The 14,707-nt window shown below is 31.5% G+C and overlaps 4 protein-coding genes across 4 annotated transcripts in view; 2 read left to right on the top strand and 2 right to left on the bottom strand.

Annotated features, from left to right (window-relative positions):
* Positions 1-14,707, top strand: part of LOC125822099 (uncharacterized) — a 116,996-nt gene that overhangs the window by 22,905 nt on the left and 79,384 nt on the right. The gene's annotated exons all lie outside the window — the stretch shown is intronic.
* On the bottom strand, positions 993-2,327 carry LOC125822109 (uncharacterized). Its single transcript, XM_049501481.1, has 3 exons — positions 2,168-2,327; positions 1,654-2,084; positions 993-1,546 (listed from the first exon to the last, which is right to left on the bottom strand). The coding sequence occupies exons 1-3, from the start codon at positions 2,253-2,255 to the stop codon at positions 1,019-1,021; spliced, it is 1,047 nt and encodes a 348-aa protein (XP_049357438.1). The 5' UTR covers positions 2,256-2,327; the 3' UTR covers positions 993-1,018.
* On the bottom strand, positions 6,483-7,215 carry LOC125822118 (cypmaclein-like). Its single transcript, XM_049501491.1, has 3 exons — positions 7,076-7,215; positions 6,944-6,995; positions 6,483-6,864 (listed from the first exon to the last, which is right to left on the bottom strand). The coding sequence occupies exons 1-3, from the start codon at positions 7,151-7,153 to the stop codon at positions 6,683-6,685; spliced, it is 312 nt and encodes a 103-aa protein (XP_049357448.1). The 5' UTR covers positions 7,154-7,215; the 3' UTR covers positions 6,483-6,682.
* On the top strand, positions 10,413-10,947 carry LOC125822117 (uncharacterized). Its single transcript, XM_049501490.1, has one exon. It carries the CDS (start codon positions 10,425-10,427, stop codon positions 10,914-10,916), a length of 492 nt encoding a protein of 163 aa, XP_049357447.1. The 5' UTR covers positions 10,413-10,424; the 3' UTR covers positions 10,917-10,947.

The raw sequence follows: 14,707 nt of genomic DNA, 5'->3' as shown, positions 1-14,707 counted from the left end.
AATCATCTAGGATAGAAATTTAGCTTCTTTAGTCTCTTTGCCAGTGTTGGTAGGCTTTTGTACTAGGAAGACTTCTTAAATCACCTGTTTTGCAACATTAGTTGGATCTCTTGAAGTATGCCGAAAAATTCTCTGGTTCCAGTGTCTCTTCCTCTTCATTGCATGTTCAGTCAATTTCCTGTGTTCACTCACTCCGCATTTAACAAGTCGATCTCTTGTGTATACTTGTCTCCCATGAGCCGCTATAGCCGTTACGATAAAGGTCCACTTTGGTAAAATTGAATTTGATCAAATCAGTTTAGGGTTGGTGTTTATTATTATGATCAAACAGTTGCTGCTCTTTTTCAGTTTGACCCATTGCTTCTATCGTCCAGCTCTCACTTTCTTCCAGTGTAATTTACAATATAATCTCCTCTTATCAAACAGTTGCTGCTCTTTTTCAGTTTGACCCATTGCTTCTATCGTCCAGCTCTCACTTTCTTCCAGTGTAATTTACAATATAATCTCCTCTTACCATGGTTTTTATAAATTATTGGACTTCCTCCTATTCTAGTTTGACCCATTGCTTCTATCGTCCAGCTTTCACTTTCTTCCAGTGTAATTTACAATATAATCTCCTCTTACCATGGTTTCTATAAATTATTGGACTTCCTTCTATTCTATTACTAGGCATGTCTTTTAATATACTCAAAAAAGTAATCAAATAATATCATAGAAAATCGTGGCAAGTGACTATAGAAAGTAGCAAGCATAACTTTCAACTGTCCATATTAGATATGAACCAAAAGAATGTATGTAATAAACAACTTTCAGAGACATTGGAAAGAGATGATTTTTGAAATATATCATCAATTTGATAGCCAATTTTCAAAAGGTCCAAATCAGATATGAACCAAAAGAATACAATGTAGCAGCAGCAAAAGAGAAGTACAAAAAGATCATGACAAGTATTATAGCACCACAGAGCAGGTGTGTGTCAAAAACAGAAACATCAATATAAGCCTAGAAATTTCTTCCTTCAGTGTTCTTCAGGGAAGCGAAGATGCTTCCCTTTTGGAGTTGGCAACCCCTTCAAGTGCAAGACACCTGGTGATGATGATGCAGCCTCAACATTGCACTCTTCAGCACCTTCAAGCTCATCATCACTGTTGTACACAAAACGCGTATGCTTCCCCTCAAAATTCACATTGATCTTGCTAATCTCTTCACACAGATCGTCAACTTCACTTCCATCCTCTTCAATTTCATCATACTTGTCATCATCATATTCAACTTCTTCAAGTCCTCCTTCTTCTTCTTCTTCTTCATCCTTAGTACTTGCATTCACCTGAATCGACCACACAGATGCATTGTCGTCATCTGAAGGGGTCGTCTTCTCCTTGCTTTCAACCTCACATCCTTGGTATGTCAGCACAGAGGAACACACAGAAGATTGTTCCGAGTCTTCTGGTTTCTCATAAAAATCCAGCAGCAGAGATCTTGTTAAGTAACTTTTCTCAGATTCAAGATTCCCCTGTTTTTCCCCTTCAAACATATCATTGATCATCTGTAACATACAATCAATTAATTCAAATCTTGGATTTGTAAAATCAAACAAGAAATAAAAAAGGAATCTTTCTTGAGACTAATTGATACAGGTAATTGAATTCGTACCTGAGAAATGACAAACTTGTCTTCAACAGGGGATGCAGTAACAGCAGGCAATTCATTGACAGAGAAATCCATAAGAGGTGTATTTGCAGGAGTTGGGGCAAGAAGACCCATGGGAGAGTTGATAATTCCTTGGAGATGAAGGAAAGGCCTATTTTCCAGCGAAATCTTCGAGAGCACAGCTTCTTCTTCAACCTTTTGCAACAAAGTCTTAACTTGTCCCCTCAATAAATCCTCGCCAGATCCAGGTGTACTCAAGTATTTGGCTAGACCTGTAGTCCTTTTCTTAGATATCTCTGAAGAAGGGGTCCCCAAATTCCCCATAGCAAGACCAACAATGGGGGAATCATTCGTTATATCAATCAATGCTGATTGTTTCCCAGTTCTGTTTCTTGATTTCGCCACTGTTTTCTTCTCAGATTCTTCAATTTTCTCTGAACAAGAAAAGAAATTACTTCTCAGAAATCAAATTAAATTTCAAGAAAGGAAAAATGAAAACAGGGCAATAAAAACTTACTAGTTGACAGAGGGATCTTGTTAGCACTGTTAGCCACAGCCAAGGCTTGTGATCTTGTCACCCTTCTTGTTGATGATGGAGTCTCCATTGATGAAGAATCAAGAATATTGCAGTGAAGTTTGATTTTTGGGTTACTTGTATACCGAAATTCTAATTCAGATCAAGAAATGCAGAGAGGAGAAATTCACTGTCAATGAGATGGAATTTGGGCAGAGAGAAGAGGACTTTATAGTTGTGGAAATAGGGTTTCACAATGGGAAAACATAAAGTGACCGTTAGAACATTCTTGTAAGGCAGGCAGCGCGTTAACAAACTAGCCGTTAGGATTTGAAACATGGACTTGGGCTTTTTTGGTGTGTTTCAAGCCCACCTCTATATGGACTAAGCCTTGGGGGATCAGCCCAATATCAAAGTTTTCATTTGCCCAACTGATTAGCCCCTGTTTTATTAAGGAAAAAAAATAAAATTTATAGGGTGTAGCGTAATTATAAAACATTGTGGAAATTTATAGCATACATATCTGTACATTTAAAAACCTTAGTTGTCACTGTCCATCCCAACCTCACTCGTTTGCTGTTGTTGAAGTTTCAATTCTAGAAAATCATTGTTATCTATCGCCATATATTTTAGGTGATGGTTTCCAATACATACATGATATGACTTACACTTTATATACATTTCATATATAGTTGGCTAATGTGTGCACGTAAAATTTGATATTGTATTATTTGTATCCACATGATTTCAGTTAGGATTAGATTTTGTAAATTGTATGTGCGCAAACATTATGAGTTTTGCTATGTTTTGAAAGGAAAGTCATGTTGCAAATGGGCACTACTAATGGAATTTTTCCTTCAAGGCTTAAAGGGCCATTTGTTAGAGGAACCTAAGGTTAAATTTGTCTAGTGTTTGGTTGTGGGTATAAACTAAAAACATGACAAAAATTTATATCAAACCTATAATGGTAGTCCCATGATTATAATCATGAGGAGTAACATTATTTTGAACCAAACTACTCCTTTCATAATCCTGCATGCATTGGTTATACTACTATATATCCAACTAATTGCACTGCTCTTGGTGAAAGTAAAATACTTACCTTAAATTGATTATTATTTCAATTCATCCACCCTCCAAAAAAAAAAAGGATCTTGGATTAGTCATGGTTGTTATTTTATTTAACTCCCTCTAACCCGTTGAGTCTTGACCCGACTTTATTTTATAAATTATGAGATAAAATGAGGAACTTTATGGGGCAGTGGAGCCTACAACTGTCGATTACATTTCCAGTTAGTTGATGCATGGAGTATGAATTACTACATATACCGCACTTTCACAGTTTCAATTGATTTTCAGTAGCTTTGGTGGGATCAGAGCTCTCCTCACTTTGGTGGGATATCAATACATTTTTTACATTATCCACATTACTAAAAAGATTTGTACTATCATATTTATTACTCCCTCTCTCTGTCCCTAATTATTTGTTCACTTTTTCTTTTATAGTTGTCCTAATTATTTGTTCATTTTGACAAATCAAGAAAGGACAAATATTTTTTACTTATTATACCCTCAATTAAATGACCTTTGAAAAATGCAGAACTTTTCATCCACTTCATAATTAATAGGAGTAAAATGATAAACTCACTATGTCATTAATTGATTTCTTAATAGGTGTGTCAATTCAAAAGTGGACAAGTAATTAGAGACATAGGGAGTACTAATAGTAATAAGGTAAGAATTATATATTTACTTATATATACTCCCTTTGTCCTATATTATTTGTCTACATTATTAAAAATAGTTATCTTAAATTACTTGTCAATTTAGAAAATCAAGATAACATTAATTAAAATATGGATTATGACTGACTCACTATTCACTCGGTTTTGGGGTCATAATCATTATGTAGGAGAGATGGGCGAGTGGTTCGAGGTGTAGCATTGAAACTGCTATGTAGGCTTTTGTTTATCGATGGTTCGAATCTCTCTCTTTTCGTACCTTCGCTTTATTCACCAATTTTACTAATAACAAGGGCTCAAATAGCATTGGATTCCATTATTCCAACATCTAGACCCTTCTTTGATCTAAAGATATAGATTCTCAATTTCTAATTGTTGTGACGCGTAAAATAAAGTACTAAAAAATAATCATAATCAAAATATTGGAAAGAAAAGAATAGACAAGAAATGAAAATAGATCCTTGATCTATGATACAAAAATGGGGAAATCTAGATCAAACTCAAATTGATCTTACTTAACTTACTTAACCTTGGATTAATTTACTTCGCCTTATTGTAAACAATATTAATTACCTGCTGCATAAATGTTGTAAAATTTCAAAAGAACTTTTTCATGCACACATTTAATCAAAAGAGTGCACTAATTACCTACATCCCAAATTCATAATCACATTAAAAAGAGTATTTGAAAATAATTTTATATATATACATATAAAAGAATTTTATATGTAGGAGGATAAAAGAAGCACCGGCATTACAAAGGGAGCAGGCAGGCAGGCAGCCAGCTGTGGGTGAGTAGGTTTTGATGAATGCATTGATTGGAGTGAGCACAACTTGGATACTATCCCTCACCTAACTCACATTACAGTCAAGCTAATCACTTTGACTTGTCAACATTATTTATTTTTACTAAAATCCATTCATAATTGTCTCCTAAAGACATTCAAATAATACGATGTCAATAATAGCCGTCCAATATTGATTTGCAACACATTTTAAAAATAATAAATAATAAAGATAATATTACTATATGAATTTTTAAATATATTAAATATAATGTTTTAGAAAATGAATTAGATATTAAATATCTATAGTATTTAATATCAAGGGTAAAATAGACACGAAAACTAAATTATCTCTTAATATTTTAAATTTGACAAATATTTCTAGACAACTAATTTTAGTATAATGTACAAATAAAGATGAATATGTGGAGTGTAAAATAAAAAATTAATACACTTTAAGGCTCTCTCAAAATGTGAAAAATGCAAATCAAATTAATGTTTGTGACGAGTCCTTAAGTTATGAACTAAAGCTACACAATTTAACAATATATATGTCCAAAAGTGACGTACTTTGCTTGAGTGTTTTGTACAGCAAGGACCCGTCAACTTTACTTCATTCCAAATTCTTGACGAAAAGCGTGTCTTTTAAACTATATTAGGCTATTATCTGTCATCTTTATAGGATCAAGTAACGCTCCCTCGTCTCGGTCTAATTCATGTGACATCATTTCAAAATTTATAAAAGAAAAATAAATTTCAAAAATTTATTTAAAACACAAGTTTTATCAGTCAATCCGATCTGACCTTCGAAACTCTCTTCTCATACTCTTCATTCGTCGTTCAAGGCGTACTCCAATTAGCTCTTCTCTTACAGAGCCTTGTCTGTTCAATTGCTTTTCTAGTCTTCTTCCTGCTTCATTAGATAAAGTGTCTTCATTAATCGATAGAGTTGGAGTACTTAGTAAGAGTCAAGGTCAAGGTTGATTGATGAGTTCAGTGGACAGAACAATCGATGTGAGGCCTAGCTCAAGGCAGGAAGTTAAAGTGTAACTTCCCCCATAGTTGCGGGCGGGGGTTAAGCATCACATTATAAATATTTTTTTTGACTATAAATTATTTATTAAGAGTAAAAAGTGAATTTTAAAATTAAAATTAGATCACTTTTAGTTATAAAATTGTGATATTCCTTTTGGAGTCTGACTAAAAAAAAAGATCACACATAAATTGAGATAGAGGACTATTTTTCCGTGAAGCTTTTGGTTGTTTGTACATTACTCACTTTGTTTCCTTGTTTTCACTTCTCAATTATACTAAATATATTTATTTATTTATTGTTCATTTTTAAAAATTAAGAGAAAATCAATTATATTTTCCAATATCACTGAAGTAACTATTTCTCAAACTAATTTGAGTACTAGTATTTAATTAATTTAAATCTCTAAAGTATAATTAATTTAATAAAATAAACATTTAATTAATAAATTATTAAGAGAGTCCAAAATACAGATGGGACTAAGGCAGTACACTTTTGAGTTCAATTATTATGTACTGCAGATAATAATGCGTAAAAAATATTTCACATCATGTTATTTAAAAGTAAGTACTTAGAACCCGTTCGATCATGGAATAATTAAAATTGTGCTATCGTATATCTAGAACTACTAGCTTTGTTTTGTACAAATAAAATTTTCAAAGGACTATTTTGTTTCTTGCTTTCTACGCAAAAAGAAGAAAGACATTAAATGTAGCTATTTCAATCAACATTTAGTCTAGACTCACTTAATTCTGTTCACAGTAAATGGGACGACTAGAGTCTAACAGATCAATCAATTTAATAATACCCATATTAATAATGCATTAAAAACTCTCAACCTTCAATTTTACACTTAAATTTCAAAATCAACAGCTGACATAGTACACAACATAATAATAGTAGTATTTAATAAGAGGTACATTTGAATTTGCAGAAGAAGAAAATTATGCGATGAATTTTAAGGACATTTGCGGGTGCTGTTATGAGTAGTAAGGTTGAAATAGCAAGGGCATGCTTCGTAATTTCCAGAAGTCCCTGGTGGCACGCAGTGGCAGGTACGGCAACAACTTCCACATGCTCTGTTGCATAGATTTTGCCGAGACGATTTGCTGCACCTCGTTTTACAAGATCCCGTACAATCTGTAACAAAGACGAATTCAGAATTTAGAATCAGTTACGAAAGTTATAGTGAAAATACTTAAAATGTTACAGTACGTACCTATTGGCTTTAGAGGTTGAGGACTTGGTGCTGGTGGTTTGCTGTTAATTACCTGCGCCAACATTTCAAAATCAAACGTTATTTCAAGATGTTAATTAGAAATAAACATGCTAATTTGAGAAAAAGAAGAACCTCTTGAAGGGCATAAGTGAAATGGACAAGCACAAGTGATGCAATGAGCAAAGCTGCAAATGCCTTTAGGAATGCCATTCTTTTAGTTACAAAAAAGAAAGAAAGCTGAGAACTCTGACTTCTGAGCTGGCTTACACTATGGAAGTGAAATAGAAAACAGAGAGAGGTGGTATTTATAGCACGAGCAAAGACACTCCCCATCCAACCCACGTTTTCTTTGGGTCAGTGGGTCAAGCCAAAGGCCTAAATTAATACTATAAGTAGTACTATTTCTACTTCTTAGTATTTTATTTAGATATCACTTTGACATCTAACTATTCTGAATTCACATTTAAGAAAGAAAATATCAAAATCATTGTTGTCTAACAAAGTTAGTTTTATTCTTGAAGTTCGAATAATAAATCACTAGTTAAAATTGAATAGATATTTGCCATCCATCACAACATTTGAAGGTAATTACAATTTTCATGGGGGGAAGAATGGCTGACACGTTGACTGTCTTCGATAGACAAAAAAAACCCAGTCAAAATACATGCGCTGATCTTATCCATCAATTTAAGCCTCAAAATTCTTCTGTTTCAACCACCGTTCGGTCTAGTTGATACTATTATTTCCTATTTCTGGCAGTAAGTTCTTTGATTTTATCTTTTTATGTACTTGCTAATTGTTAGTAACTATAACCGACATTTAGCAGATTTATTATGGTTTGAAAAGATATTATAGGTTGAATTCGAAAACGTTAAGAATAACTCCCTAGTTTTTTTAAAAAAATTCACTAGGTAAAAATTGTTTATAAATAACCATTCAGTAGTTGTTTGATTATACAATTGCGAAAGTATAATTTTCTTGCCTCTACATAATCAACTTGTGTTAGTGATGATGATGACAAGAAATGGGAAGTAGCTTCGAAAGTCACACTGCCAGCCTAGCTTCGCATCACTATTCTAGAAAAAAGAGTTAGGCCAAATTTAAAAAAAATCATACTAGTTTTTTGTTATATTAAAAATAATTTTATGTAGATGATTGTTTTACCAAAAAAAAGTTCATTAACTAAAAAGGAATGCAGGCTTTCATGTTATAGGACTTGTAAGAAAGAAAATATTTTTTCAAGAGCATTAGATATAATCTGGCAAATATTATAACATTGTACCTGACTTCAACTCGAAGCCCTAACTCCCGACACAAGACCTAACCCCGACCCCTAACTCGATCTCAATTCACGACTTTGACTCTAATTTGACTCAATTTTTTTACCTAAGACCTGACTTTTGACCTGAATTCTGATTCGAGTTTGAGCAAGGATACTGAATTTGGGTGGGGTTGGGATTCATACAGTAAGATTGAAAGAGAATTTTGGAGAATGTTTTTTCTTACTTTATGAAAGAAAGTCATTTTTCTTAAATTATTTTTGTTAAATTTAAGAAAAATATAAATCTATTTATAAAACATTTAAGCCGATCATGAAAAATAAAAATAAAAATTCTGAAAAGTGTTTTTTTCTATACCAAAAACATAGCATTAAAATAGCAAGATTTGCTACAGCAACATAGATTACAAGCACATAATTTATTAGAGATTCTCCCAAGTTGCATTATAATAATGGGAAAGCTGTGGTTTTGAAAATCATTATTTATTCATGTTTATAAATTTTATGATTTTGATTGGTCCTTATAACTTGAATTATTGTTTTCACTATTTAGTGGAAACTTGCCTCATATTGGTTTATTCATTTGGACACGTAAATTATAGATCTGGAAACAAATACTAACATTTGCTACATTTCTACCCAAATTGAATATCTTATTTTTCTATTTGTCAGTTTCAACATATTGTCCACTTAGAAGACCTTTCAATTTTCATACTCCAGGACATATGTGATTGATATTTTATTTTTGTCAGCTTTCAGCACCAATTTTTCCTATTCGACATATAAAATTAATTTCAACTAATTATAATTAAAATTTTCTATTTTCATTTCTTAATATCCGTTTATCTTTAATATTGATTTATTACTTTAAAAATAGAGCAAATTTTAGGAATAACAAACATAAAAATCTTATTAGCGATCTATAGCTACCGTTTTGCTGTTTGCGCTCAATAGTTTGCTATGGAGCAACTTATTTGTATAAATCGCAAGTAGACATCTCGTTTGTATAAAAGTGCAGCGATTATATATGTATTAATAATTGTGTTTGTATATCTGCATAAAATTTGAATTTGTATACAATTGAATCGAATTAAAACATTTGTATATTAAATCTCTCTCTCGCTTTATGCAACACAAATTGTACATTGTAATTTGTATAATTTGTGTTTGTATAAAGCGAGAAAGAGAGAAAGGCAAAAGAGAATTGGCAAAGAAAGATTTGTATTTGTATAATTATAAGTATATATGACCGAAAGATATGTATTTGTATTTGTATTTGTACATGTAATTACAGTTCTCTCTCGTTTGATACAAACATAAACACAAACACAATTTATATATTTGTGTTTGTATAAAGTGAGAGAGTCGAGCCAGAGAGTGGCGAGCGAGATTTCAGAAGAGAGGCGAATGACAATGTGTTTGCTACGAATTAGAATTAAATGAAACTGTAGCTATACCATTTATTTTGAATTAATAATTTGCTATAATGCACAATTTTCCCTTAAAAATAACTATGATAAAAAAAAAAAAAAAAAAAAAAAGAAGGTCCATAAATAACTGTGTCAATGAAATTTGACAAAAGCGACTTGATGAAACATTGAAAGATATTTTTCAAGAAAAAAACTTTGATAAGAAATAATTTGTATTTGAATAATCAATTTGAAAAATACTAATGAGCAACAATTAATGTTTGACTATATTTTAAAAATATATTTCTACGTGTATTTTCTCGAATGTGATTTTCAAAAAAAATACTTTTGAGGAAAGTTATTTGATCTCAAAAACACGTTTTGTTTACTAAAAGCTTGATCAAACATCTTGATTGTCAAGCAATCCCGAGACTTTGATAAAAAGGAGGTAGTGAAAGGATTAGTGTAAAGTTGGAAATTAATACCCAAATAAAATTTATGTATTGTTGAGCAAAATTACGCAATATTTATACAGATAAAAAATACAAATAACTTATAGGAATGAAATTTTACTTTATATGCACCTAACAGTTAATAACTATGAATTTCCCTTATTATTAAAAAGAAAATACAAATAACTTATGAAATAATATAGACACACATCAACCTGATTAAAGGGAAAAAAAGAAAAGGAGAATGGGATCTCTCCTTAGTTGGGATAAATAAAACGATAAGGTAATACTGGCCTCACACTTTGATGCTTTAACTAAAATTTCTTGAAAGCTAATGAAAAATGAACACAACCATGCTCTCTAGCTACCCAAAACACTTCACTCCCCTCCCAATACAACTTTTCTCCAAATCTCAATATCGCCATGTAGTTCGTTTTCCCATCAAATGCAGCAGCAGCAGTGATAATGGCAATGAATCGCAACCCGTTACACCACCAAACACGGTGGGGATTCGAATCAGAAGACGTCCGTCAAAACGACAAAGGCAGAAGGAAGAAGAAATAATTAATGCAGGGAAACAAGCTGTTAAACCTAAACCACCACCTAAGGATTGGGAATCAATGAATCTGACTGAGAAGGCAATTGAATTGTACGTCGGAGAAAAAGGACTTTTGTTCTGGCTAAACAAATTTGCTTATGCTTCTATTTTTATTATAATTGGGGGTTGGATACTTTTTCGATTTGTTGGTCCTGCATTTGACCTTTACCAGTTGGACACTCCTACTCCTCTTGCTCCTGAATCTATGTTTAAAGGTACAGAAGACAAACCTTGATCCATTGGAAAGTTCAAGTTTGAGATCAAATTTTCCCCCTTTTTGCTTTAATTAGTCCAATTTTTTTGTAACTTGAAAGTTATTAGTACTACTAGATTTAAGCAAATAATTGGATACTATATATTTTTGTTATCCCTTTAACAACTACAGTACTCTTAGTCGTGATGCTGTATCATAGAAGAGTTCAGTGGTAATACTTGCATAAGTTAGTTCAATTGCTCCTGGTTTTTTTGGGTAGGTTGTTCAGAGCAGGGGCTGATTTAGGATATCGAGTGGGGTTATTGAAATTCCCGTAAATTTTGCAATTGCCCATTTATATTGAGAAAGAGTTGTTGGTTCAGTGACAAAGAAGGAACCCCATTTCGATGCTCGCGGGGATCAAGCCTCTGGTTCATGGGGTGTGAACTTTGAATTTGGGTTAATATGGTACACAGATAATGTAATTTAATTTGAGATAATAGTTAAGTTAGTATTAATCAAATATTAACTTAACTTCGGCATCGGGGGAACATGCCTACTTGTCTAAGTGATGATGTTGGGCCTGGCAAGAAACGGGAAAAAGCTCAGAAAGTCACACTGCCAGCCTAACTTCACACTGCACTAGTATAATACTGCACTAGTAGTATTTCGAAAATAGAGTTTCATTAAAATATTAGTTAGTCAAAAAACATCAACCTTAGACCATTAATAAGATTTGATACTCCAAACTAAGATTAAATACACATAAAAATTTACAAGTTGCACTAAATTATCAAGGGAAGCTCGTAAATGAGTACAAGTTTATTCACCTTGATGAAATTTAATACTTAAATTTGCGATATGATCAGTCCTTATTTGAATTGTTATTTTTGACTATTAGCTGGCAACTTGTCTGACACCCGTTTATTTATATTTTCATAATTTTTCTATATACGGAACCTGCAGCAAGGACTATCAATTAATAATCCAGCGGAAGTTTTGTATGATCAAACTTTTTTGGTTAATTATATATGTTAAGTCGTTTTGCTATTCTATTTTCGAAAACCAAAAAATCAACAAATTAAATGATCTTCAACAAAAATACATAATTTCTTATCTCTTCTTGTGATATAATCAATGCAACAAATATTTACGATGCCTGTGATATTATAAATTAAATTCTTGATTTATATGACAACAGGCTAATCTATTTAACTTAGGGAAAAATTACAATAAAATATCATTCGGAAATCTAGTTTACAAAATATATACACAATGCATAGATAATGTATATAGTTTATATTAAATGTATACAATATACATATATACACAAAGTATACAACAAACGTGTACCAATAATGTATACTTCTACCATATTGATAAACTAGATGGCCAAAAGAATACATTTACGTAACTTTCCTTTACTTACTACTATTAGTAACGATAAATCAAAGTTGGGAAGGCCCATGAGCCAAATCCTTAGAAGATCCCTATCTGGAATAAAAAAACTGGACTTGCAGAAATAGCATCATTTAAGCAATTTGTGCAAAAGTAGCCTACTTATAACACATTAAAAATGTCCATATGATAAAATATGTTTTCACAAGTTTTACTGCCTGACTAATTTTAGCACAATCTTCGTTTTACTAATTTTGTTAAATTGTTTTTGGAGGCCTTGCCTTTATTAGAATTGAGCGCGTCCCGTAGATTTCCACAAAATTTCAATGTCTACATGAAGAAAGATAAAGGAGTAATAAAGAAAATTTGAAACTAAAAATTATGTTGGAGAAAAAGGTCATATTTGCTTATGAACTATGCAAAAGGCCGGTACAAATTTGTCTTTCGTTTAAAAAATAATAATCTTTAATTGAGGGATATGTAACATTATCGATATTAAACTGTATCATTTAAAAATAAGGATAAAATTAGAATAAAATATGAACATATTTGATCCCAACTATTAATGAAAGGATAATATCATTTCATATATTTAAAGGATACGTTGGACCCTTTTTCCCTGTGACTCAATTTTAGGATAAATCTATAAGAAGCAACTAGCAAGTAGCAACGACATTTAATTAATTTAAGAGAGGAGTATTAAATAACAGAAATTTAACACAAGATGATTAAGTATTGACATGTTTTTTTTTAGCTAGGCAACGCTGGTTGGTACCAGCCACGTGATTTGTCCTAACCAACATTCAATTGCATGCACCCTCCGTTTGTTAATAAACCCACATGCGATTAATAGTTTAAAAGGTGAATTTTTCATATTAGCAATTATTGTGCGATTTAAACTTTTAAAGAAAATATTATTAGCGATTGTTGGTAACAATATTATTAGAGCTGTCAATATGGCCTGACCCATCCCATTTGGGCCAACTCATAAAGGCTTTGAAATTCGACGGGTCATGCCGGACTAGCCCATTTTTTGTGTGGGCCTGAAAATGGTTGACCCAGCCCACAAGTACGTGGGCTATGGACTTTTCCGGGCCAACCCTCTTTTCTTAAAAATATATTTTTATAATTTTTTTAATTAAATTATAATTTTAAAATATTATCATAAATATCGACAAGACAATATTACATGGTGTTAGTGTTACTATTTGTTAATGAAATACACAAATAAAATTATCTTTATAATATTTGTTAAGTTTGATTTCAAGTAAAAGCATAAATAACTAAATAGAAATATTAACCTAATTGTTTTTCAATGATCATAATAAAATACAAAAACTATGATAATATTCCATAAGCGATGACCTATGTAGTGATTCCTAGAAATTTTAGGAAATTTTTATTTTATGTAGTATATATTTTATAAACAAAATTTGTATTTAAATTGTAATATTTCAAACTTTAAGCATATATTGAGTTTAGACTCTTGTTATTTTTAATACTCTATTTTATTTTTATTTTTTAATTAGTTTTTATTTGACCCACGGGACGGCCCTATCCATATTTGTCAAGCCCCACAAATCGACAGGCTTATTCAGGCCGAGCTAAAAAAACTCTTTTCTTAAATGGGCTCCAAAAATCGTGGTTCAACCCTATCAAATTACGGATTAGGCCAAACTAGTCCAACAGGCCTAGCCCATATTGACAGCTCTAATTATTATATTGGAAAAACAGCTCTTTGGTTGCGTTTGTTTTTCTTAAAAAGCAAAATACTTTAGTAGTAACTACTTTTCAACAAAGCAACCACACTTTTCCCCTAAAATCGTAACTAGTACTCCTACTTAATTTTCTTTTTTGGTCCGTTCCAACAAAATGACACATTTTTAAATTAAGTAAAATTTTATCTTAAAATGTTATTTTATTCATAATGAAAATTATTTAAAATCACACAAATATCTATCACCTATTTTACACCACAAAGTTTTAAAAGTTTTTCTTTCTTTCTTAAACGTCAAATTAAACTAACTCATATATCATATAAAATGGTACGGAAGAGTAATACAATACAGAGTACATACAATAGTATTAATACCTTTTTACGAAGTTAAACAATATTCATTTTTAGTGTTACACTTTACATTTTAATATATTTTAAAAGAATTAAAACAAATACTTTTAATAAGATACTCCTTCAATTTAAAAAAGAATGACCTCCTTTCCTTTTTAGTCTATTTAAAAAAGAATGATCTCTTCTTCTTTTTTGGTAACATTTTAATTTCAGCTTTCCATATGACATGTTTAAGGCCACAAGATTAAAAGTCAATTTTGTACGATTGACATAACTTTAATTTAGGACCACAAAAGATTCAAAAGTCTTCTTTAATTTTTTTAAACTTCGTGTCAAGTCAAACTAGATCATTCTTTATGAAACAAAT

The sequence above is a fragment of the Solanum verrucosum genome, unplaced genomic scaffold, assembly GCF_900185275.1.
Source record: "Solanum verrucosum unplaced genomic scaffold, falcon-dt-bn FXZP01000103.1, whole genome shotgun sequence".
Taxonomy (NCBI): Eukaryota; Viridiplantae; Streptophyta; class Magnoliopsida; order Solanales; family Solanaceae; genus Solanum; species Solanum verrucosum.
Note: the sequence above shows the minus strand (reverse complement) of the source record. Positions and strands in the feature narration are given on the sequence as shown.

Bases quoted from the DNA above. Each gene is read 5' to 3' on its own strand.
- LOC125822118 (XM_049501491.1), bottom strand. From the start codon at position 7,153: ATGGCATTCCTAAAGGCATTTGCAGCTTTGCTCATTGCATCACTTGTG. The intron at 6,996-7,075 runs GTTCTTCTTTTT...ATGTTGGCGCAG, and splicing joins TCACTTATGCCCTTCAAGAG to GTAATTAACAGCAAACCACC. The intron at 6,865-6,943 runs GTACGTACTGTA...TCTTTGTTACAG, and splicing joins TCAACCTCTAAAGCCAATAG to ATTGTACGGGATCTTGTAAA.
- LOC125822117 (XM_049501490.1), top strand. From the start codon at position 10,425: ATGAACACAACCATGCTCTCTAGCTACCCAAAACACTTCACTCCCCTC.
- LOC125822109 (XM_049501481.1), bottom strand. From the start codon at position 2,255: ATGGAGACTCCATCATCAACAAGAAGGGTGACAAGATCACAAGCCTTG. The intron at 2,085-2,167 runs GTAAGTTTTTAT...TTTCTTGTTCAG, and splicing joins CAAGATCCCTCTGTCAACTA to AGAAAATTGAAGAATCTGAG. The intron at 1,547-1,653 runs GTACGAATTCAA...TGTATGTTACAG, and splicing joins ACAAGTTTGTCATTTCTCAG to ATGATCAATGATATGTTTGA.